General features: G+C 39.6%; 1 protein-coding gene across 1 annotated transcript; it reads left to right on the top strand.

Moving 5' to 3' along the window:
- The first annotated feature begins 3,216 nt into the window (after window positions 1–3,216).
- On the top strand, window positions 3,217–25,522 carry mier2 (mesoderm induction early response 1, family member 2). The gene is made up of 12 exons (XM_066648040.1): window positions 3,217–3,430; window positions 4,860–5,032; window positions 11,215–11,340; window positions 11,532–11,640; window positions 12,024–12,115; window positions 13,017–13,086; window positions 13,199–13,350; window positions 14,490–14,571; window positions 14,833–14,927; window positions 16,361–16,491; window positions 16,729–16,829; window positions 20,322–25,522. The coding sequence occupies exons 1-12, from the start codon at window positions 3,424–3,426 to the stop codon at window positions 20,744–20,746; spliced, it is 1,563 nt and encodes a 520-aa protein (XP_066504137.1). The 5' UTR covers window positions 3,217–3,423; the 3' UTR covers window positions 20,747–25,522.
- Window positions 25,523–25,984: the final 462 nt, after the last annotated feature.

Genomic DNA, 25,984 nt, shown 5'->3' with positions numbered 1-25,984 from the left:
AATTCCCCTGATTCCCTTCAATGTGTTCTTCCGCTGATTATGGCCACTGTATCTCACTGTATTGAAATACTGACTTAATATTAAAACATTGAAAATGACATAATTTATTTATCCTCCAAATTTTGAAATCATACTCAGGCCTAACTTGTGTGTCAATAATTCATTCATTCATTATCTGTAACCGCTTATCCAATTCAGGGTCACGGTGGGTCCAGAGCCTTGGAGGGGGCGCCAGTCCTTCACAGGGCAACACAGACACACACATTCACACTTTTGAGTCGCCAATCCACCTGCAACATGTGTTTTTGGACTGTGGGAGGAAACCGGAGCACCCGGAGGAAACCCACGCGGACACGGTGAGAACACACCAACTCCTCATAGACAGTCACCCGAAGCAGGAATCGAACCCACAACCTCCAGGTCCCTGGAGCTGTGTGACTGCAACACTACCTGCTGCACCACCATGCCGCCCCTGTGTGTCAATAAGTAAATAAATAAATATATATATATATATACACTTTGATAGCCGCATGATGTCACAACAGGTAGTGTCACTGTCATCCAGCTCCAGGATCCTGGAGGTTGTGGGTTCAAGCCCAGCTCCGTCTGTGAAGAGTTTGGTGTGTTCTCCCTATGTCCACGTAAGTTTCCTTCGGGTGCTCCGGTTTACTCCACGGGTCCAAAAACACACGTTGGTAGGTGGATTGGCGACTCAAAAGTGTCCAAAGGGGTGAGTGTGTGAGTGAATGTGTGGGTGTGTGTCGCCCTGCGGGAGATTGGCGCCCCCTCCAGGGTGTGTTCCTGCCTTGTGCCGAGAGATTCCGGGTAGGCTCCGGACCCAACGTAAACCCTGAACTGGATAAGCGGTTTCAGACAATGAATGAATGAATAAATTAATATATTTTGAGATCCTAATTTTGGATGGGGGGCGCAACAGTGGTGCAACAGGTAATGTCACTGTCACACAGCTCCAGATAACTGGAGTTGTGAGTTTGAGGCCTGCTCTGGGTGACTGTCTGTGAGAAGTTGCGTTCTCCCCGTGTCTGTGTGGGTTTCCTCTGGGTGCTCCGGTTTCCTCCCACAGTCTTAAAACACACGTTGATAGGTGGACTGGATGCTCAAAGTGTCCCTAGGTGTGAGGGAAAATATGAGTGTGTGTCTCCCTGCGTTGGACTGGTACCCACTCCAGGGTGTGTTCCCACCTTGGTGGCGCCCAGTGATTCCAGTTAAACTCCAGACCCACACGACCGTGAACTGGATTAGACAATGAATTGCAGACAATGAATGAATATTGAATGGTTGTTTTTGGGACTTGAAAAAATATAAAATTGAAACTAATTTATACTGAGTAAAGAAAGTTTCTCATGATTATTACTAAGCACATTATAATAAGCAAAGTCATCAGAGAAGGCAATGACATGGCTCTTTTTAACTAACTGCTCACACACACACACACACACGCACAGCTCCAGCACTGTTCTAAACTGAATTATTTTGAACAAAAGAACTGTTTTTTGTAACCTTGTGGGAGATCAGGGGGTGGTTCCCATATAGTTCTCCGTCCATGAGCCTATGATCCCAGTTGTTCAAACGTCAGTCCACTGTGCATCAGAGATTCCTCTGCATTATAGGGCTGTAGGATCTCACTAAATACATTGCCGCATCTGTAGCACTATCCTGCCCCACCAGTGTCACTAGCCTGCCCGCGGCAGGGGAAATGCCAGCACTGGAGCTTCACATATGACAGTGGAGAGTCTACAACAGGCTATGTGAATGGCTTCCTCTGCCTATGATGCTGATCAGAACATTGTGTGCCTCTTTCCACCACAAGAGTGATAGGAACCAACTCTTGCTCCAGGTTAAAGGACCTTCTGGGGTATGTTGAGAACAGCACACAGTGCTACCAAAAACTCCCGCCATAATACAGGCATCCTGCATATGTGCTAACAGGAGCTCGTGCTTGAAGGACTGCTTTCTAGCACGCACCTGAATATGTCACCTACCGTTTACGGCCACTGATCCTCTGGTGACTGATTTAAGCTGCATATTGTGCATCTCCCACCCATCTGGTGGTTATATGGCCACACCAGATAGCATTCTGGGCCATAGCTGGAACACGTTGGTCTTAGCTTTCTTATCACTGGCTTTGGTATATGGCATTGACTTACCTTATGCCCTTATTTTCCTTAGAGAAGGTAAGGTGTGGGTGGTGTGGGTATTTGCTGTGGTGGCTTAATGTCTAAGATGAATTCAGTTCACACCAACTCCACCTGCTTGTGTGACTTCAGTGATACAGTTAATATTCCAATGATCGGGTGCTGAGGATAACCTCAAGTGCCAGCTTATCCTAGTCTTGACCTGCTAGTTGCTCGTGTAGCTGCTGTTTTGCCATTGAGGATGCTGGTGCTTGACCAAATATTTGCTGGAGCAAGATCTTCTTCCTATGTTTACTGGCTACAGCTAACCGCGAATCTCATGGTTGGTTATGTCAGGCTATGTAGTCAATTCTCAATAAAACCACTCTACCAGCTTCAACTTAGAGGTTGTTCAGTTGAGTCCTCCTGTTTACATATATCCTATTTCTGACACCAAAATTAGTTTAAGGCAAAGACAATAGGGCTCTTTTTAGCAAAATGCTTATTACACAGACTCCCAAAGGATGGTCCTCATAAATATGATTTAAGACATCATAAAATTGACTGAACATCTAATAATGTGAGAGAACGTTCTTGTCGTGAGATATGACAGATTTTATTATTATTATTATTATTATAATTATTTTATGAGATGCTATGCCATGACAATATACTCATAACTTTTTTTTGTCTTCAAGTGGGTAATACAGGTTTACTTATTGAAAAAAATCTACTTATTTTTGTCCTTTACGCTGTAAAAACCCTAAAATAAAGAAAATAAAAATGACCGACAGTGGAGTTGGTTTTATTCACCTTAGAAAAAACAAACTGAAGGAAACACTGGATCGTGTGTATCATGATATGAATAAAAGTATGCTTTTTAATGTGTACAAACCGCGTGAAATTAGTTGTGCGAAGTTTGGGTCGTACCTATTAATCATATTTTCAAGTTTAACATTAGAGTTATGGAGAAGAGTGTGTATTATAGCGGGTAAACCCATTTGTGAGCCTGCTCTCCTCAAGCGCTGCAACAATAAAACCGAGAAGTTGAAGTTGAGGCAGAGTCCTCCACAACATCCGGGCATTCCGCCGCTCGCGCAGAATCGGAATGGCGGAGGTGAGTCGGCGGAGGGCTCTTCGAGAGAAAGAAGACGAGTGAAAAAGCTCGTCGAGCCGCGCCGCGTTTCTCAACATTTCCCCGACGAAACGACGGTTTAGGACGCCGCCGGCGACACGGCGAGGTCGAAAAGGAGCAGAACGAGTCGACGTCGGCACAAATGAGGAAGTTATGAAGGGTGTGCTCTTCTCTCTCTCTCTCTTCTGTGTGCGTGCGTGTGTGTGTGTGTTTCTCAGTTGAAGAACCGTTCAACACTGAGATCCGTGGAGCAAGAAACACACAACAGCTCCCCGGTGGTGCTGATCTAAGCTGAGTTGTGGAGCCGAAAAGACACCGAGGAGAAAAGTAAAGCGAGTTCGCGGTTCTCCGCTTCTCCACGTCTCCCCCACCTCCACTTTCAAACTATTTCCTTCTCTCGGCGGCGGACAGAAGAGTGTTCAGCGCAGTGTTCAGCACCCAGCGAGCAGGAAAGCGCCCAGCGAAACGCAGCTCTTCTCAAGTAGCCTTCACTTCACTAACAGTTTTCCAACTTCTCCTAAAGTTGCGGCGTTTTTCTATTTTTGACAAAAACAAGGAGCTTCCCAGCTTTGCCAGTGAGTGCTGATGTACTCGGTGTCTTGACTTGTGCTCACTGACCCGGTTGACGTGACTTCACCCGCAAATAGTGTTTTTTTAATGTCTAGTTCTTAATGTGGATTGAACTAGATTGATTGATGCACCAGTGAATACCTAATGGCCTCAGAAGAAGACTTTCACGTGGCCCTGAAAAGGCCATCATTACAACATTTACCGTTTGAGTATACCGTTTATGCAAAAAAGAAGCTTATATAAAGAATTAACTTTATCTAAACCAGTTTAACTTCAGAAACTGCAAGCGTTTCAATTTTATTTTTTACCACACACACTATTCATCTTTGAATAATGAAATATATAATTGTCTTTTAGGTGGAGAAATGTAACCTAATTCCAGACTTACACCAAATAACTTTTTGATCGGTTTCACAGATGAATACAGATGTTGGTATACAGTTGTGGCGCCTTCCTGTCATTTGGATTGTTTGGTGTAAGGTGGTCAGAATAGCTGTCTTGAGCCAATCTTTCTCATCTTGACATTCAAATGATGTTAGATACAGTTGATTTCATCGTATATTTTAAGTCTTGGTTCATGCAAACAGCGACCCCCAAGTCTTGGTGAAATCAGTCTTGTGCTTTCAGATTCAGATACCAGCGTGTCAGATTTAAATCTTTTAAAAGTTTGTTATTATTTTTTATATCAGAGTATCCTAGTGTAATGGCATCATGCTGACACTCCATATGCTGGAATTCATGGTTAAAAAAGGCTTGGGGCCTAATGTAAAGAATAACAACATGTAATGCATACCAGAAGATATCGAAAAGACTCTGAAAAGGCATGAAGCAAAACTAAAGACAAAAAATTAATGCTAATATTAAACACAGGTTATTTAATCAGAACATCAAGATAAGAACAAACAATTTAAGCCAGCTGTTGTGACCACTTTACAAAGATTTGCGGAATAAATGAATAGTATTGGAATGTTTACTCTGATACACCCTCCATCTTAGTCCTGTTCTCTTCTGTGTTTCAGCTGTGCGGATGGGCTCCACGGATCACTGCCAAGGCTTAGCACGCGTTCCTTACCTAGGCTATGCAGTGCCTCAGGAGCTGTCTCTTCAACCATCCACACCTGTAGAACAGCGGCACAGGATCCTGGGGTCCTGGGAGGTACAGCCAGAGAAAATGGCTGCACGACCCCATTCGGTGAGCAGAACATTTTAGTCTTCCCCACCTGTGTGGGGGGTGGGGTGTTAAAGTGAAGGAAGTGGTTGGAGGCGCATTTCCACCCTAGCACTCTCATGTTTACTGACTGTAGGTGCCAGTGTAAATTGTCAAGTTAAATTGTTGAGACTGGATTTGTGCAATATGGATATTCACAGTTTGCAGTTTCCATTAAAAAAAATGCACAATCACAGCACGGCACCATTGTTTTCATGTGATACATATAGCATGTTAACAACAATGACAGTCGCCTGTGGTACTGAGGGTTTCCTATTTTTCCTATTTGATTTTCAACTAGATTTGTTTTTTTTAAATGGAAGGAAGATGTTTTAAAATATGCATGTGAGTCCTGGAGGGACATATCTGGTCATTCATGCATGTTCTGCAACGCTATAACAGCGCTCCTAGCCTTTGACTGCTCACAATTTATGATTTAATATGCTGTAGTGTTCTTGCCAATAGAAGAGGAACTGTTTTCCCAAGGGCTGGTGTGTTATGTCTTTTAGCTGTTGTTATCCACAGTCACACTGTGAAGTTTTCTTTGTAAGTGTTCTCTAACTCTTCTCTCTAGTGAAGTAGTCTAATGCAATGCTCAGAACACACAATCCAAAGCTAAAATGATTAGATTGTTCTCAATATATCACTGGATATCATGATGGTGCAAGATTTGGTACGGATGGTGAAATCATTATATCGCAAAAGCCTGATTAAGACTAACATTTTTTAGAACTGTATATGAACTTATCTCATTAATGTACAGACAATTGTTTGTAAATTACTAGGAAGGAAACCCACTTAATGAATAATCAATTTATGAATCTTGCGAGAACATTTTAAACTTTGGATTGGTGCAGTAATGCTAAGGGCAGAATGGTGCACTGTTTCTTTGTTTAGCTGAGTGCAAGCCTTTGTTGTCATATGTTGGTATATGCTAACATTCTGTAGCTAGAGTGCAAGATTGCTAATCAGCTCGTTTTAAAGGCTAAGCACCACTTAATGGACCTCCATGAATATTCCACATTATTTTAGTTACTGACATATAAAATAATGAATTAAAATGAAAATAGCAGCTTAATTTGATTTAAAACTGACAATTTTATTAAACTGACGGAAAAACCCGAGCTCGCTACGCAAAATCTTGAACACAACCGTGACGTCACTGGTGGACAACAGTTGAACAACGCCGCGGTAAAACACCGTTATGACTGACTGTTATGACAGTATCTAGCTAAATAACCAACATTATTCATGACAATAGCCTAGCAATAAGCTAAACTCAAATGTAGAGGTACCGTTATTCTTGTAAATGTGATCGAAGTTGAACTCGAATTCATCCGACACTATAAACCTCCGTAATGCAGCTACGTAGCCGAGTATAATCTGAGACACCGAGTTTAGCAAGTCAAGCTAACGTTAACTAACACCAACTAAAACAGGCGAAGTGAGTGTCCTTACCCTGTTTACCTCCATGTTACAGAGGCTCTTGAACACCTTTCGTTGGTTTCCTTACATGCCCATATTGTTGGAAAAGCGCCAGTGAAATGAGCTACAGATAACGGAGTGAGCGGATGGTCCTTTCCAAAGTGCCCGTTTAAAGTTGACAAATTTAGTCAATTTTCTGGATATTTTGGGATCTTTGGGCCATTTGTGCACAGATGTCCCACTGTACATTGAATTATTGCAGCCAAAATCAACACACCTTTTCATCATTTTGCATTAAATTAAGTGCGACTTCTAGAGTTGTTGTCCACCATCTACGTCACAGGTGAGACGCCTATCAGAGTTTCCGAACACCGTTGGGGGAGGAGGGGACCAACGGTCTTTTAAACCTTATTCCTTGAATTAGTAAGAAATAACATGTTTTCTGACTAAAAATAAACACAAGTTAGGAACTCAAATTCCACTTTATTTATTTATTTAATCTATTAAAGGCTTAGCCTTTAATAGATTTAAGCTTGTAATTTACAAGTTGCATACAATACAAATTTCCTGATTGTGATTGGCCATATTAAATTTAAAGGAATATTAGGTTGTATTTTTACTTTAAAAATGACATTTTCAAAGTCATTGTGATGCTCTACTGACGCGTAATAAGGGAAACAGAGCCTCTGTCATTGTTATTCCATATTCAGCACTGCAGAAACTGAATTATATACCTTTTGGAGGAGGGTAGGAAACCACCCCTCTCCCCACTGATTACAGGACAGTGAATCATTACACTTCACTTTTTATATAAAGTGAATTATACTGTGAAACTGTAGGGGGAGCCCAGGAGCAAACATACCAAATCTTACATAGTATTCCTTTAAGTGGGAGGTGTACCTCCAAAAATAATGATATATTGAAGTGAAATGATCCAAAGGTTTGATCATTTTTTTTAAAGATTTTACCCACCCCCTAATACCTGTGGCTTTTAGTCAGAGTAGTGGATCACCAAAGGAATTTTTTAGCATCTTTGATGCATAGAAAAATCAGACACTTATCTTTTGCTGCTGATGCTGTTCCAAATATGTGCTCCATGTTCCCTTCTAATTTTCTGGTAATTTTGTCTTTAGCACTGTTATACAGTACACTATTGTACAGTTTTCTTTAACTTTAAATGAATGATTTGATGAGTGATAAAGCTACTTCGTAACAGTTAAAACACGAGACCATAGACTATTGGTGTCTATTTAGTATTGTTACAGCCACACTTTTATATTGAAGTGTCCTAATCTTGACATTTTCTTTCAGAGAAGTCTGAATACACAAGCTTTGTACTGCAATTTGCCCTCTGTATCTGTCAGTTTAAGTGAAGGTAAAAAGCCCTTGGAATACATATGTTGAAGTGATAAAACTATCTACTATTTTACAGAGGGTATTATGCTTTGTTTCATAGGTGGTTTTGTAGTAATGAGCACTAGGTACACCATTCAGAATTGTTGCAGTGGCGAATCTGTTGGTGTCCTTACAAAGTGCCTTTTGATAGTTTTGTAACTTTTAAAGTATTTTGAATTAAAAAAAAATATAAAAAATTATCTGTTCATCAGAAATGCCATTTGACAGATTATTATATAAATATTAACTAAATAATAAAACTGGAATACGGTAATCCCAAATGCATCCCATTCACAGATCAACACTTTTTTGTTATAAAATGGCAGTCTTATTTTTGCATAGAGCGGATGTTGCAGATTTTGACTCATTAAAAGTTCATATAAATTTCACATAAAGTGTTCATAAAAGTTACTTGCTTTTTATAGCTGCTGCTTTTATAATGTAAACATTTGCTGATTAAGTAGAATGTATTAGTTCTTTATTGTTGTTGGTCTTCAAGCACACCACTGTGATATATTAATTTTTGCATTAGCGTTTTTGCTGACTGGCTTATATTCTGTCTTTGTTTACTTTTACCACAAGGTTGGTGCATGCTGAAAAGTCAGAGGACAAAAATTTCAATCGCATGACACATCACATATTAACGCGCACAGACTAAACAAATGGTACGCAACCACTAACCCGTAGGACAAATAAATTAGCCACACAGTGCCTCGCCTACCAAGTAGATGCCAAACAAATTCAGTCTATGCCCTAAAACTGAAGCATTCAATTGATAGAGGTGTGTAATGATATACATAATGTGTTAAATAGAAGAAGAATAGCCATTTAAACACCTTAATATGATTATTTGATTAATAAGAATAAAGTTTACAAGAACTATATGTACCATCACTAAAATGTATGAAAAATATGTTTAAAACTGTTAATGGCTGATGCCGATGCCAATATTTAAAGAGCAGGGCAACCAATGACTGATATATAAGGCCTGGGCCAATGTTTTTTATTATTATTTTTTTTTTCCTCAACTAATAAAATACAATTTAGTTAATAATATTAAGAGACACAACATTGCTGAACTTAAAAAAAAAAAAAGCTGGTAGTGTCTGTCACACAGCTCCAGGGACCTGGAGGTTGTGGGTTTGATTCCCGCTCCGGGTGACTGTCTGTGAGGAGTTGGTGTGTTCTCCCCGTGTCCGCGTGGGTTTCCTCCGGGTGCTCCGGTTTCCTCCCACAGTCCAAAAACACACGTTAGTAGGTGGATTGGCGACTCAAAAGTGTCCATAGGTGTGAGTGAATGTGTGTGTGTGTGTGTGTGTGTTGCCCTGTGAAGGACTGGCGCCCCCTCCAGAGTGTATTCCTGATTTGCGCCCAATGATTTCAGGTAGGCTCCGGACCCACCGCGACCCTGAACTGGATAAGGGTTACAGATAATGAATGAATGAATGAATGAATGTTATTGTCTGCACTTTTTTCTCTGCTGTTTGCACTCTGCAGTGTACTAATTTTAAATAAAAAATATATCAACTAAATGAGTGTCCGCAACCAATAAAAACAACTTTGTATAAAAACATAAATGAAAAATACAGTCTCATTGCATTTAACACCAGCATTTACAAACAGATAGCAGCATCTTTGTTTCTGAGAAAACAAACATTAAAATAAATAAACAGTATTAGTGCACATAGTAGCACCCAGCCGCATCACTTTCTTTTTAGTCTCAATGAACATTTATTTAACACTAATGTATTATTAGCTTCAACAAAATATATATATTTCAGAAAAACAAAAACGTGTATTTTCTCCATTTAATTAGATAAGTTGTCGAAAAAAAAATTATGAATAAAAAATAAAAATTTTATTTCTGAGAACACATTTGTAAACACTTGCAGAAAAAACAAAACAAAACCATTGTTAAAGAAGTGCACATGGCACTTTTTAATCACAGTCCAAGTTAAGAGCAGAAAGTTGTAATGCAGCAAATAAAGTTTTTAATTTTCTTATGGCTTCACACTCACTGAAAGTTCTTGCAGCATCTTGCTAACTATTCCAAGCTGGTGTACATGCAGAGGGAAAGAGACACGTGCGTGGACAAGCACACGCATCAACACGTACAAACACACACACGTGCGCAGGCACAGAAGGCAGAAACTGTATGTTCGTTTCCCCAAAGTTGTTTTGGCAAGTTTACAATGTTAATGCTAGCCTTCAGACTGTTAACATAAGACAACAAGTAAAATCTCCCGTTAGTGTATTCAACCAAGTTGCAACCTAGCTCCTACCTTAACTGGTTAAAGTATTGCTAGCACTACAGTTCCCAAATAACGTTTACTTGCATTTTCTCACTAAATGCCAAGAATAAATACAGACAGTAAGTATTGTACATGTTATTAAGGGTGGCCAATTAAATATATTGAGGTTTGTCTGCATGTAGAATGGTGAAATGGACACAAGGGGGAGCTCTAACATTGCTCCACAGCAGCCTGACTGACGGGGCTTACTTCCCGGCTGTGCCTGTAGCTGTTTTTAGATTATCGTGATCAGAGGCATTGTCCATTGCAGATGATCTCAAAATGCCATTAATCAGCCAACCGTTTAATCAGCCAACCGTTTAATCAGCCAACCGTTTAATCAGCCAACCGATTAATCAGCCAAACCGATTAATCAGCCAACCGATTAATCAGCCAACTGATTAATCAGCCAACCAATTAATCAGCCAACTGATTAATCAGCCAACCGATTAATCGGTTGACCACTAGTCGGTTCCAATAAATTCAGAAACCTGGAGTTGTCCGTCAGTAATTTGACTCGCATGCTGGAATGGTAGCATCTACTTATGTATATAAATTTTGTATAAATACTTGTTGTTGGTGTGTGTGTATGTGTGTGTGTAGATTTTGTTCAGTAGAGTATATACACAGAGCAATTGTAATACCACTGTAGTTTTTGGACATAATATTCCTCTACATTTGTTGGTTTGCTAAGCAACTGTTGACACAAGTGGATAAACTGTCTGCTGGGTGTTTATTGTTATCCAAATTGTTTTAAAGGCTCCGTGATTGGACGACAGAAAAAAGTCTTATCTCACGTCAGACATCTAGCATTTAGGTAGAGCACAAATACAGGCTTAACTACGGTAAAGGTACTGCTCCTTTCGTAGCAGGGCTCTGTATGTGGCTGACTTGCAGTTTCCATGGACAGAGTAGAATTGATGTAACAAAAAAAAGAAAATACATTTTATCAAAGTGTATATGATTGAAGGTTAAAAAATGTGCCATGTTGGACATATACTGGAGTCTATCTGTTAGGAGGCAACATTTTGAGGTTTTTTATGTATTGTTTTCCAGGGTGTGGATATGCCCCTGGAAGAGTTGCTAGCAATGTACGGTTATGACATGTCCAACCCCCTTCTGCAGCAGCACCGACAACCCAGTGAGACGGCAGCCACGCTACCAGAAACTACACTAAGCAAGGTGAGATCCATGAATATAAAGCTTTGTAGCAGTGTGAGATTTTCCAGACAGTCTTTTCTGTAGAGTTTCTGTAACACACTCAGCGTCTTGAACAGAACAAGCAGTTTTTTGTTTAGAAAAATGAGAAGAGAAATAGCAAGGTAGCGCTTCAGTTGAATTAACTTTTTAATGAACAATTTCTGTTTTTTCAGAAGGATATTTTCTCAGGAGTGGAGAATGAGGAAAGACAGTCCTCTCCTGATGACCTTAAAACATTGGTTACGTCCCATTCTTCTGATATATTGCGATGCCATTTAATAGGTATGACATCACTGAGCAAGTCTGGAATAAGAGAGATAGCATGAAACAATCTTAGTGAAATTTGAAAATCCTATCACAATTCTGACACTATTTGTCAGAGACACTATTTGACAAATTTGTGAGAGTTCATGACATATTGACAAAAGCTCATACTGGATGTATAGAAAGTCCTGTTACAATGACTTTAGCATTTTTTAGCCTTTAGCAAAATGCTTATCAATAATATAATGTTGTTTACATTTAAGTAACACAAATAATTACATTTAACTACTTTCCTAAGGTTTCCATATAATACCTAGAGCACAATATTTAAAAAGTAATGTGTTCTTACTACTTTAATCTGAAAACCACCTCAGAAATGACATGTAATATATTTTGCTCAGGCCCAACGCTTCCAAATGAAGACAAAGACACAGTTGTCAGCACCTCAGAAGATGATTCAGATAGCCCCGTTCCTTCCAATGATGGACGCAAGGTAAAACATCAACATTTGGATCATATGGAGTAGATTTACTGTAATGTATGGTTTTACTGTACTGTGCAGAGTCCTATTACACAGTGCAGTAAAAAGGATATATAGGGGGTCCTCGACTTACGACGTTGATCCGTTCCTACATTGCGTCGTAAACCGATTTTCGGTGTAAGTCAGAACATACGTACACACTGTACATAAATAACATACTGTAAGCACCTATCCTATCCTAACACCTATCCTCCTCGGTCCCGAGCCGCGTAACCGTGTATTCTTCCACCGCGCCGCGCAGACCAAACACGAAGTTTGTGTTTACAACGTTTACGACGCAAAACCACTTAAGTCGAAACAAGGCTTTATACAGTAAATGGGAGATGTGTCGTAACCACGAAACATCGTAACTCGGGACTGACGTAACCCGAGGACCTCCTGTACTTTTATTTGAAACTATAAAATGATATGTTTCAGCATAAAAAGAAAGAACCTAATTTAGAATCTTTAAATTAGTAAAGTGATGTATAACCTGGACAACAACATGTTCATTTTCAGTTCAAAACAAAGGCAAGCTTTTTATTTTTAGTACCATCTTAGTATGTTATTTTAGTGCGGTAGGTTCGTTAGGTAAATTAGCTGCAGTCAAATACACAAATCCAGTACTATGCAAAAGTAAGATACCACTCTTTTATTTATTAATTTGATGTACATTAACTACGTTATGCATGTTTCATTGAATATTTCTTAGGACACTTTTTTTTTCCTTCTGACACTGATAACTACTCATTTCTAGTCAGTGATCATTTTGACTGTAAATTAAATGACTTTATTATATGAATGATGCAAAATGAACATTTAACTGTGTGAACTGAACAGAGACCTTATTTTATTTTTATTTTTTGCTCATTAGGACATCATGGTAGGCCCTCAGTATCAGGCCAGCATTCCTCCTCTTGGCTCCTACACATGCTACAACAAAGGTGAGGCTTCCTTTGCATTCTATTTTGAGGTTGCCTTTTACTGTGTCACATGATATCCTTTACATTTCTAGTCTGATTGGATATATTTAAGGAAAGTCTTTTAACTGTGCAGCCTATGAGAGCGAGGACCAGTTATTATGGACACCAAGGGTGATGTCTTCTACAGCCGTGAAAGATTTCTTGCTGCATGTCCAGAGACAAATGGGACAAGATGGGGCCGTGGACACCCTGACCTCAGGAGATCTAGTCAAAGACAATGAGCAGGTTAGAATAAGTCTAATCTAATTTCAGTAATTTTAAATACAAGGAGAGAAGAACCTGGTGAAATTATATTGATTTTTGTCTGCTGTATACCACCAAGAAGTAAAAAACAAAGTAGTTTAGATAGCGGTAGTTTTTATGATTCAATTGGACCAGTATCAGAGTCAGTACAAAATAAAACACGGAAGAGCATATATCCGGATGCAGAGAGAGCCAATCAGAATGCAACTGGCAGAATCCTGAGAGTGAGGCCAGGTTAGTGCACTGAAAGTATCAGACTCTCCGTCAGCTTGTGGGTGGAGCATTTGTGGCCGAGACTAGGATAGCACAAATGTATATTAGGTCTGTCACTATCAAATCTATGAATGGATGAGTAACCTAGCAATTATCTTGAAAACTGTGTAATCTTGTTTCTTAAAGTTTATTAAGGTATGTAAATTCATTGGCGAGGGTGGCACGGTGGCACAGCAGGTAGTGATGCAGTCACACAGCTCCAGGGACCTGGAGGTTGTGGGTTCGATTCCCGCTCCGGGTGACTGTCTGTGGGGAGTTGGTGTGTTCTCCCTGTGTCCCCGTGGGTTTCCTCCGGGTGCTCTGGTTTCCTCCCTCAGTCCAAAAACACAAGTTGGTAGGTGGATTGGTGACTCAAAAAGTGTGTGTGTGTGTGTTGCCCTGTGAAAGACAGGCGCCCCCTCCAGGGTGTATTCCCACCTTGCGCCCAATGATTCCAGGTAGGCTCTGGACTCACCGCGACCCTGAACTGGATAAGTGCTTACAGATAATGAATGAATTCATTTGTGGCCATTCACTTTTCAGTTTAATGCTGCTTAGGCCTTCTCTGCATATAGAGTGCTATTTGAGAGGGTCTAGGCTTGTAACAGCTTTTGCAGTGGTGTTGAATTGGTTCTTTGTATATATAAACATGTACATGAGTTGTAACTCATGTAGGATCCTGTTTTTCTGACATATATAAAAGCAATTTTGAAGAGTCTTCAAGTAACCAAAAACAACTGTTCATGATATTTAGATGCTGCAAAATATTGAATTACACTCACTGATTAACATACATTTTCCTGATAATTGTTCATATGTGTTCATTAATAAAATTTGACCGTTCATTCATCCTCTGTCTTTTTTTGAAGGCACTGTATGAATTGGTGAAATGTAACTTTAATGCAGAGGAGGCTTTGAGGAGACTTCAATTCAATGTGAAAGTATTCAGTGGTAAGACATTGTTGTTAAAGTCTCATGTAATTATTTACTATTTTTAACATTGGATGCTATGAAACTGTGTTTGTATGTCTGCTTATTGTAACTTGTCTGCGTTGAGTCTTATGGGTTTTTTTAAACTTGTTTTAAACACTGTTTTTAAATTCAAAAAAGTCTTTGGATTTAGATTTATTTCATAAAGTCTGGTTCAGTAGCAAATGTGTAGTTTGTGAGTTGTGAGGTGTTTGATTGCAGTATTTCTTTTTCATTCCTCAGAAGAGCTTTGTGCTTGGAGTGAAGAGGAATGTCGAAATTTTGAACATGGATATCGCGTTCATGGGAAGAACTTCCATCTCATACAGGCCAACAAGGTGATGATGTTTTCTTTTCTTTTGAGCTTCTGTTGAATCCTCTGTGACTTTGTATCTGACATCAAACCCACACATTCTGGAAAAACTGGACATTTATAAACTAGTTTTCCAAGTCATGGGAAAATGTCTAGAAAATAAGAACATTGACGTTGGGAAGATATCCTTAAAATACAGGTGAGTCGCTGGAAAAATGTAAAATTAGACACTCTGGCACTCTGAATTTTAGGATGAATGTTTATACCAAATGTTTCTGTAGAATTTTGATTAATTGTTGATATAATGTTAGGTGTTTTGTCAGTGAGCCATTTAAAGGAATATTATGCAGTAGATTTACCTTAAATTTATTACAGCTTCAAAATCATTGTGATGCTTCACTCACCTGTAGTAGGGAGAATAGAGCCCCAGTCATTGCTGCTGTGGGCTCAGCAGTGCAGAAATGGCACTGTGTAACTTTTGGAGGAGGGTAAAACTTTGACTTTTGAACTCTGACTATTTCAGGCTTTACAGGGTGAAGGGTATCAGCAAAAACAGACAGTATTTTAATTTATGGTGTTTTTCCACTACTTTATGGTGCTTTTCGGGACCGACTCGACACGTCTCTTTTGCTTTTCCACTGGACCAATCTGGTACCTGGTCCCTGGAACTGGGTAAATTTTCGGTCCCAGCTCCCTCTGGGGAGAGTAGGTACTAAGTGGTGACGTGTAATCCCTGCAGAGCGCTGATTGGCCAGACAGACATTTCAATCATCATGAAATGCAGAGCTCATTCAAATCCAGCACAGACCGCCACTTGAAAAATCACTTAAATTACAGCAACTTTCATATGTATTTTTATCGGACTCACAATGGCTGCTCGTAACTTTACCTCAAGGTGTTTTGAAGAGGTTTATATGCTTCTTGGGCTGATGGCCGATGAATATTTCCAATGAAAGCCAACCGTATAACGAGTAAAACTGATCTGTGAGAACTGGGAGGCGGAGCCGTGTTTCATTCCAAAAAACTACAACGCATAAATACACGACGAGTAAACAGCGCCTAACTTTACCGCCACTGTTGTGGTTTTCAAAGCCTATGACACAGGGCTTTACGACGTCACTGACTCCAATTCACAAGGGGGCCCTGCCAGTGGAAAAGCAACAAGCTTTAAGCGAGCCGAGTTGTGTCGAGTTGAGTTGTGTAGAGCCAGACCCATGCGGTGCAAAAGCACCATAAGTTCAATACCTCCTGACAGGGTAGTCCCAGTTCCTTTAAATTTTATTAAAATAACAATAATGCAGTGTAACAGCTTTAGGATGATCTTTTGTGCATGACAGCTGTGTCATGTATGTTTTTGAATTTGTCCTTCAAAACAACGAGAGTCTTGATTTCTATTCAAAGTTTACAGTGATGTCACTTAAAGCAAATTGCACTTCCTCTTCTCTGTTTGTTTCTTAGGTACGTACGCGCTCAGTGGGAGAGTGTGTGGAGTACTACTACATGTGGAAAAAGTCAGAGCGCCATGAGTACTTTACCCAGCAATCTACCAAGCTGGGACGCAGAAAATACCCTCTCCAGTCAGGAAACATGTGAGTCTTCTGAGGTTTTCCATATATCTGCATAATTTCATGATTAATAGAATCTAGTTATTAACTAACCTTATTTTGTGAGGACATTTTGGAAGCTTCAGATTTTTCTAGACCAAAAATTGGCCTAAATTAATATAAGATATATCTGCAACAGTCATTTAGATAAAGTCCAAATGATCTTGTTTGTACTAGCAAATATTATTGATTAGCCTTTGTGTGTGTGCTCATTGGTTTTAGAGAGGATGTTGAGGCAGATAGTGAGCATAATGAAGTGGACGGTCCGAGCCTGCCGAGCCGTCCACCCTCACCACCTACTGTCCTCCAGGTGGAACAGACAGGTACCCACACATACACCTTTATAACAGTTCTCAACATGTCTGATTAAAAACACCACCCCACCTTTTTCATTTCTCAACCTTTTTTTATTCTTTTAATACTCACTATCCCTGCACTTCATTGTTTGGCTCCATATTCTGTGGAATTTCAAATAACAATTCAGTTGCATTGTAATCATTATTTGCACCATTCTTTTCATTCTTTTTGCATTGGCCTGTTTTTGCCCATTATGTCTGTGTTATGTGTTTTTCGTTCATGGTCTTGTGTTCACCTGCATGGGGCTCCAGAGGAGACGAGTGTGAGGTTCTCTGCTCAGGTGCAGGGTCGGCCAAGACGGAAACGCACGCCCCGATTTCTTCTAAAGCCCTGAGCCCACTGCACACTGACCAAACTATACCATTCAGGGCACCAAGGTAAAAGCAGACGAACCAGCACAGAGACAGAATTAAATCCCCTTAGAACATAAATCAGTTTTCTTTCTAATTATGTTAATCTGGATTCTCAGGACTCATAGTGTAAACATACAAATAATTTCTTATGAATATCTACCCAAAATCTAATAATTGTCAACTGTATTTCACCAATATTGCTCTCACCTCCATGTAGAATGGGCTGTTGTGAAATGGGTAAAGCTTACGTAAGCTTATGACCCGTTACAAGGCTAACATTGGCAGTAACACTAGGCTTGCCCTCACATGGGATTGGCCTGAGTAAATCCACCACTCGTTCCGAGGCTCAAACTTAGTACAACCTTCAAGCTCCCGATTAGTGGGTTTGTGTGGGGTTGTTCGGCTGTATGATCCCCATCCTCCCCATGTGCGTCCTTATGTAGTGTATCTATAAATGGGCTGGTAACCTGATTACAGCGATCACATTTTCAGTAAACACAAAAGATCTGTTTATTCACTTCAGTTCAAAGGAAAAAATTCAGCTTCTCCTTCCCCAGGCATGGTTGCCTCCACTGATACAGGGCTGTCACTCACACACCTTTATTAAAATATAAAGGCCACACCCACACTGTTCTCACAGAGGTCTGTTGAGAGTATTTTGGTGGTTTTTGTGCTTTGTGTTTTCTATTTATTATTTTAGTTTAGTATTATTCAAAAATATATGGAAATGTGTTCCCAGGGGATTTAAAGACCAAGTCTGGATTGGATTTGTTACTGTGTTACATTTTTCCAGTTACCATTGACCTTAATCACAATTTTGCATAAAATACTTTTTGGGCTTTTGATGTCTATGCATTCTTTTTCTGTACTGTATTTCTCTGTGTGGGAATAAAGACCCTGTCTTAAAACACATGAAATACACAATCCATTTCCAGAAAAGATGGGACATTTTGTAAATGGTGTTATTTTTAAGGCATTCCTGAAATCACCTAATGATTTTGGGTTGGCTCCAGACCCACTCCAACCCTGAACAGGATGAGGTGTATACAGAAGGTGAATGAGTTGATTGATTGATTGATTAACACAAGAAACTTTGATTTGTTCATTCTCTTCAAACCTTCATTTATTGACAAATGTCAATAAAAATATTCCCCATAAAAATATTTCCCATATTCTTAGTAGGTAATTGTTTTAAAAATATAAGCAGATTTAGGACGGCACGGTGGCGCAGCAGGTAGTGTCGCAGTCACACAGCTCCAGGGACCTTGTGGGTTTGAGTCCTGCTCCGGGTGGGAGTTGGGTGTGTTCTCCCTGTGTCTGAGTGGGTTTCCTCTGGGTGCTCCGGTTTCCTCCCACGGTCCGAAAACACGCGTTGGTAGATGGATTGGCAACAGTGTCCAAGCATGTGTGAGTGTGTGTCGCCCTGTGAAGGACTGGCGCCCAGTGATTCCGGGTAGGCTCTGGACCCAATGCGACACCGAACTGAATAAACTTTTACAGACAATGAAAGAATAAGAAGATTTAGAATTTGATGCCTGCAATGCAGTCAAAGTTGGGGGAGAAAGGCAGACATACTTACTACTGTACTGTGTCTCCTTTAATTAAATGGCTTTTAAAGAATTAAAGGATATTAATTGTTGCTGTTTTGCTAGTGGAATTTTTGCCTGTTCTTTCTTGATACAAGACTTGAGCTGTTTATCAGTCCATAATCCCTGTTGGCTGGTTCTCTTTAAATAAGGTGTCATATATTTTCATTAGAGACAGATGTAGACTTCAAGCAAGCCAGTCAAGCACAAGCATTCTTTGCTTCAAAACCTTGCACTTGCAGAATTTGGCATTCCAGGAAAATATGTTGCATTTAGGGGCTCCTATGTTTCTCTAAAATCCCAATATAGGCCTCGCGTCAGTGGCCCCTAACTGCAGCAGATTCACTTTTTGTAATGTACTTGTATCTTAAGGACAAACAGTTTTATTATTTATGACTGATAGAATTTATCGGCCAGTTTAGTATTTTGAAGTACAAACCCCATTTCCAGAAACGTTGACACTATATTAAAAAAAACTACTAAAAAATAAAAACAGAAAGCTTTGATGTGCAAACCATTTAAACCCCAGTTTAATTCAGTCAATTCATTTAAATCAACCAACATTTGCTAAAACCGAGAAAGTTTATTGTTTTTTGAAAAATATTTGCCCATTTTGAATTTGATGAAAGGAATGTTCCAAAAAAGTCGGAGAATGTTTACCACTGCTTCATCAACTCTTCTTTTAACAATACTCTGTAAATATTTGGGAACCGAGGAGAGCAATTGCTGTAGTTTTGTAAGTGAATTGGTTTTTCGTTCTTGCAAGTTACAGGATGTCACCTGCTGAACAGCTCTGGCCTCTGTTATAGTGTTTCTTGACAGATAGTGCACCAATTATTTTTCAACAAGGGACAAGTCTGTATTAGTTTAGAACCTGGACTCTTTTACTAAGGAGCCATGCTGTTGTAGTCAATGCAGAATGTGGATTGGCCTTGTCTTAATGAAATATGCATGTAAGGCATCATGTTGCTCCAAAACCTGTATCTATATATATCTAAGTCACACATGCTATGTGCATTTATGCACCCCGATACAGTCAATGATGCTGGCTTTTTACTTTGTGCTTATAACAAACCTGAGGGTCCTTCTCCTTTTTCACCAGGAGAACACAACATCCAAGAGATTCAATAACAATTTCAAATTTTGATTTGAATGACCACAGGACTGTTTTCTACTTTGCATCGGTCCATCTTAAATGAGCTCAGGCCCAGTTTCCAGATCCCACGTGGCCCTCTATAATTGTTAACCCCTAACTCAGCCTCTCTGAAAGCCCCCTTTGTTTATTTATTTATTTATTTATTTAAACCCATGTCACTGATCCTGTTACCAATTGCCATCAAATTCAAAATGAGCATTTTACATTAAAATAAAAATATAAAATGAATCTTTTTCAACATTTGAAATATTGTCCATGTAAGATATATATAATATATATATACACACACACACACACACACACACACATTTTTATGCTAATGCTCTTTTCTCATTCTGACTGTCTTTCTGTTCTGCTTCTCAGGTTCTGGGTTGGAAATCAGGGAAATGGAGCTGTGTGTAAGTTCTCGCTCCAGCCTGCAGAGGGAGCCATTGTACAGCCCTTTTTCACCTCTCCTTCCTTTACAGGAGCTACAGAGGCCCGTTGCAGACTGTCTCAGTGCAGAAAGCTTGGCAACCTCTCCATCCACTCAGCTTTATACATCTCCTCACCCCCATCTACAAGAACCAGATCTTCTGGGTTCAGACCTCTACCAGCCCCAGCTGGGATCTTTAGTTGAAGACGGTGTACCTTCTGGCGCTCCGTGCAGAGTGTCCAGGCGACTTCAGACAGACTTCTCTTTACCTTCTACCACTGTCCCAGCCCCTGCAATTACCCCTACCATCTCAGTCTCAGACTTTGGGGGCTTCCTGTGCCCTTCTGCTGCTCTGTACCATCCGTCCCTCTAGCCACGTTCACTTATGCAGTGATGACAAGCACAAGGTTTGTTCTGCGAAACATTCCGAGCCTAAACTGGAGATTTTCTTCATACTGCTATGTGAGATCTGTCCACTGTCTTTTCTTGCCAAAGCATGGCAATGCTTGAAGCCTTCAGTTGGGGCAGGTTTCAACAACTGAGACAATTTTTTGCAGAGAAGATATGTCCAAGAGCTCTTTTAAATATTCTTCTAAAGCTTTGACATTGTTGCTTTATTTCCTCAGCATCATGTTGGTTAATTCCACTGTTAAGTCAATTATAACAGACATGTCTCATTTTGTCTCACACCAAGAACATTTTGAAATGCATAAATATAGTCTATGGCCTTTTAGCACAGTTTTAAGCTATGATCAATTGCACACTTTGAATTGAACAACGATGTTCCCTCTGATGTTGGATCTCAGTGCCAGTCTGCTGGTCAAACCTTCACTTGGCTCCTGCGTGTGACATCCAGTGTGTAATAGTGAATGTTTACCTAGTGGGTCTCTGGTAAATTTAAGTGTGCCATACTGAACTGGGCAATCAGTATCATAAGGCAGCTTTTTTTGTTTCGTTGTAGTCTATATCCAAAACCTAAGAGGACTTTTCTAAGCAACTCACAAACCGTGACCTTTGATCTGGCACTTATTGGAACTAGGAGGCCTTGTTTGTTAAACTGACGAACCCTGCATGCAAGTGTACACACGTTATCCCAAACAGCTCATGTGGATGATATCTGCAGATTTATGAATCCACATGAGTGCTATTTTTTATATTTATATGTTAGAAATGCCCATATTTGAAAAGTTAAACAGGAAATAAACATAATGTCTTAGAGTAGAGCCATACCTTTAAAAAGAGATAAGATATTGCACTGGAGAGAATAAAGGTTGTTGCTTTTTACATGAGCAGAGGTCAGAGTTCTTCAAAAACTCTCAGATTGACAGGGAAAAAGTTAAATCAACAGGTTAGTTACCTACAAGAGAAACTGTAGGTTCAAGTAAAGGATGCCGATTTAAAGGCTTTTGATTTGTGTAATACCTTATATATCTATGAATTATCAGGCATTTTACTTTGGTTGAAGGTAAATGGCTGTGCTGAAAGAGTCTGGCATCTAAGCTTTAATATTTGACTACTTCTGAAATCAGCTTGAAAATTCTGTTTGACAAGTGATAGATGCACTCTTTAAAATTAAAGGGGCACAGTGGAGTTCTTTGGGTGAGGCCATAGAAGAATGTTGGAATGCTCTTTGAAGAACCTTTTTGAAGTTTAAAGAATCTGCACACTGTGTAATGTAGGGTTCGCAGGCTGGACCTCAGGGACCCCCAGGTGGTCTGAATATTTGCCGTATGCTTTTTGATTGCAAGAGAGTTGGAACAAATATCTGGATCGCCTGACAGTCCCTGAGACTTGATTCGACGTCGGCTCTAGTAATCACCCCTAAACTGACAATCCCCAAGAACTGGTTTAAGAAGAACCGATGTAATGGTTCACTTAAAAACCCTTAAACAGGTTCAAAACTTTTATGTTTATGTAAAGGTTCTTTAAAGTTTTAAAATGTTCTTCACTCTGAAAAATCACAGTAGTTCTATGGCATTGTGTGAAGAAGAAATAAAGACTCCAGAGTGATCCTTAGTTGCTTATTATAAGGCATCATATTTGCATCATTTGCTTTTTAAATTATTTGAATTTTTAGCACAGTAGAATCCCTGGAGATAATCCAAATGTGTTTGATGTTTCTCAAATCTGTTTTAGTGCCTTTGTTTTGCTTTCACTCTCAAGTTTCTGAACAAACATAAATGTTAATGCAGTCCTGTGATTTTCACGTTGAAAGTTTGTAGTGTAAACATTATCTCCATATAGGCTGCACATTAGACCGTCGACAGAAGGGTTCCAATGGAAGAACATCAGAGTGTAAATCCACTTTTACGTGTCACGAGTGCTAAGCTCTTTTCTGAAAAGTAGTTAAAATGGGATTTGCCTTAAACCCGTTATTTTTTTTTGACTAATTGGATCAAGCACTAAACGTTTTGATATTTGTTATTAGTTTGTTTTCTTTCTCACTCTTGTAAGATTTGGAAAATTGGAAATCTACTGATTTCTGTCAAAATCAGTAATTGGATTATGGCTAGTGTTTCAGAGTAGAGTGATGTTAATTGGAGCATTGTAGGAAATCTTTGCTCACTCTGATTTCTTTACTTTATGTGACTCTAAAATGAACTGTATACTTTCCCAAAAAGTTAATTTTAAGACCATGGTAGAAATAGTTACTTTGGGGGCTATTTTGCCTTAAAACATCCACATCACAGCTATGTTTAATGAATTTTATATCATCACCTTGAAAAGTGACTTGGTAAAGGCATTAAATTGATCAGAGGCTGGTTCCCATCACCACCACTGCATAAATTTCTCAACAGTGCACCATTTCACGTAAAAAAGAACTTTGAATGACTTTAACGGTTCAATTATCCAATTTTCCTTTTTTTTCCCCCAGTGGAAGTCAGTGGAATTTTCCTTTGGGTCTACCATGGATCTTAATTTCAGATCACAAATCATTCTCTCGGTGGCGCAAGTTTCTTGTTATTCACCTAGTTAAAAACTCAAACTACCTAAGCATTTGCTGTTTTATAACAAAGCTTCACGTATTTGCACTTCTGTGAGGTGTTTGATGGTGAACCTCTTGGTTTGTCTAAGCTTTTCATTGCAAGTAGTTCTTATGAAAACTTGATTTTGTACAGTTTGAGATGTTCTCATGCCTATTGGGGGAGAAAAGCAAAGCTAGCGAGATGCTCTCTTGTGACTTGTCTGATTGTAATGCAGCTGCTTCTAGCCGCTCTTTTGCTTTGCCATCAGTCACATGGTTCCTGTCCCCCATGGTAGGTTTTCCTTGTGCAATAAGAAAACCCTTTTTCTTCAGGGACTTGTTTCTTTTCACAGTCTGGATTATTGATCGGAAATATTTAAAGAGTGTGGTTTTTCTTTTGAATGGTCCCTTACTTAGTGTGTCCTGAATGTTCACTGCCAACGATGTGATGATGTTAATGCTACTGTAGCTGACTCACTGCATACAGTTACTCAGGTTTCTGTCAGCGTTGCTGTGGACAGTCCCTCTGCCGACCTTTCTGCATGTTTGTGTGAGTGCGTGTGAAAAAGTGAGAAAAGCAGAAAAGCAGTGTCCTATCCACTCTGCTAATCCTTTAAGCAGAGAATTAATTCTAAGTCAAATCCAGCCAGTTGCAAGAACAATGTGCCACAGACGTGGTTCTCAGGTTCTTTACCGATCTAGATAATGAACCACCTAAGGCTTCATCACACAAATGCGTCTGGTACAGCTCATTTCCTGCCTCTGCTTTTGTTAGGTCTGGAGCCAAAACAGTTTAGAACACTTTGAGTTTGGTTTTATTTTTGCTCTTTTTGCTTTTTTAATTTTTATTTCTAAGATTTCTGTTGTTCAACCAACTCTATTTTCTTTGTTCATCCAACATCAGGCTGGCATTTGAAGGGAAGCCAGTCTATATTAATGACATTTGACAGACACCCTTATCAAGAAGTCCAGTCATGTTACAGAGGTAGGCTAATGTGTAGTGTTAGGAATCTTACTCAGGGACTGGAGAGGGATTCAAACCACAGTCTGCTGGTTCAAGGACAGGTGTTGCCCACTAAACTATACAAACTTAATTTGAAATATTGCAACTTATACCGACTCCCCCATATCGCCACCTGTTCTTTAGGTTACAGTTATGGTTCTTTTCCACTGCATGGGATCGGCTCGACTCGACTGGGCTTGGCTCGCTTTTAGCTTGTCGATTTCCCGCTAGCACAGCTCCCCCAAGAAATGCCACTGGTGACATCACATAATGTCTCTAACAGCAACTTTAAACCACAACATTGGCAATGATAGGCGCTGTTTACTCGTGTATTCGCATGTTGTTTTTGTTCTTTGGACTAAACACGGCTCTGCGCCCCAGTTCTGACAGATCAGTTTTCCTTGTTGCATCTTTAGCTTACGTTGGAGATTTTCTATTGGCCAACGACGCAAGGAGCGTTTTGAACCTCTTTTAAACACCACTGGGTAAAGTTGAGAGCTGCCTTTATGAGTCGAATAAAACAAATGTGAAATCTGCTGTAACTTCAGATATTTTACAAGTGACGCATTTGTACTGAAGCTCTGCATTTAGTGGTGATTGACAGGTCTCTCTGGCTCTGCAGGGATTACACGTCATGGTTTAGTACCTACTCGGTTCGGTTGAAACCGTTAGCGATCAGGGACTAAAGTATTTTGATAGATTTAGCCAGTGGAGAAGCAAAACAGCCAAGCTGAATCAAGTCAAGTAGGTTCCATGCAGTGGAGAAAACGCCAGTAGGGTTCTGAAGATGCAGGGTTTGATGCCCACCTTTTGTAAAGTACCAAGAACCCTTCCGTCCTGAGTGAATTTTGTACTGGTTACTTCTTAAACATTATTAGAATGTTAAGACCTTAAGAGGTGGATTTGAGTGTCTGATAAAATGTTTCTTCTTTTATAATATAGATAGACAGACATTAGTATTATTAAGGATGACTAGAAAACAGATGTTGGAGACGTACAATACATCATAATGCCTTGAATCCCCCCTCCAAAAACACAGATTAGAATTTTGTCCATAATTCTTATTCACAGTGCAGCAGGAACTTATTGTAAGATTATGAAAAGGATTAGAGACACTGCTTTTTTATTCTTTTTTTTCTAAAGCTATTTCTATGTTATTGCTTCTGTTATTCATTTGTTGTCATTATTGCTATTATATTTTGTAAATAAAAAAATAGAAAAACTTTGACATGTGCTCTACACTGGTGTCACAAAGTATTAAATGACACAGTAATACACCTAAACTAAGCATCACTCTTAGAAATGTTACTTCAAGGGTGGATTAGTAAAGGAGATTGCTCTATGCCCATAATCTGCTCTTGGAGGTAAAATGTGTTGTATATGGTTCTTTAAAGAATCTTCAATTCTAAAACACTAAAATAATTCCACTGTGGTTGAGTCATAGTACCTTTACTGTTGCTGTGTTTTCAAACTGTGGGAGGAAACCCATGCAAACATGGTGAGAACACAAAAACATTCCGCACAGAGGGTGATCTGAAGCAAAGATTAAACCCAGGAACTTGAGATCCTGCACCTTTGTGGCAGAGACACTCCCTGTATTACCACCAACATACAATTTCTAATCTGTAATCAGGTGTACTCTT

Source organism: Hoplias malabaricus, chromosome 16 (genome assembly GCF_029633855.1).
Source record: "Hoplias malabaricus isolate fHopMal1 chromosome 16, fHopMal1.hap1, whole genome shotgun sequence".
NCBI lineage: Eukaryota > Metazoa > Chordata > Actinopteri > Characiformes > Erythrinidae > Hoplias > Hoplias malabaricus.
The sequence above is the reverse complement of the archived record's forward strand: the minus strand, read 5'-3'. Positions and strand labels throughout refer to the sequence as shown.

Excerpts from the sequence above, each read along its gene's own strand:
- mier2 (XM_066648040.1), top strand. Across the intron at positions 12,116-13,016 it reads CTTCCAATGATGGACGCAAG|GACATCATGGTAGGCCCTCA; the intron begins GTAAAACATCAA and ends TTTGCTCATTAG. Across the intron at positions 13,087-13,198 it reads CTACACATGCTACAACAAAG|CCTATGAGAGCGAGGACCAG; the intron begins GTGAGGCTTCCT and ends TTAACTGTGCAG.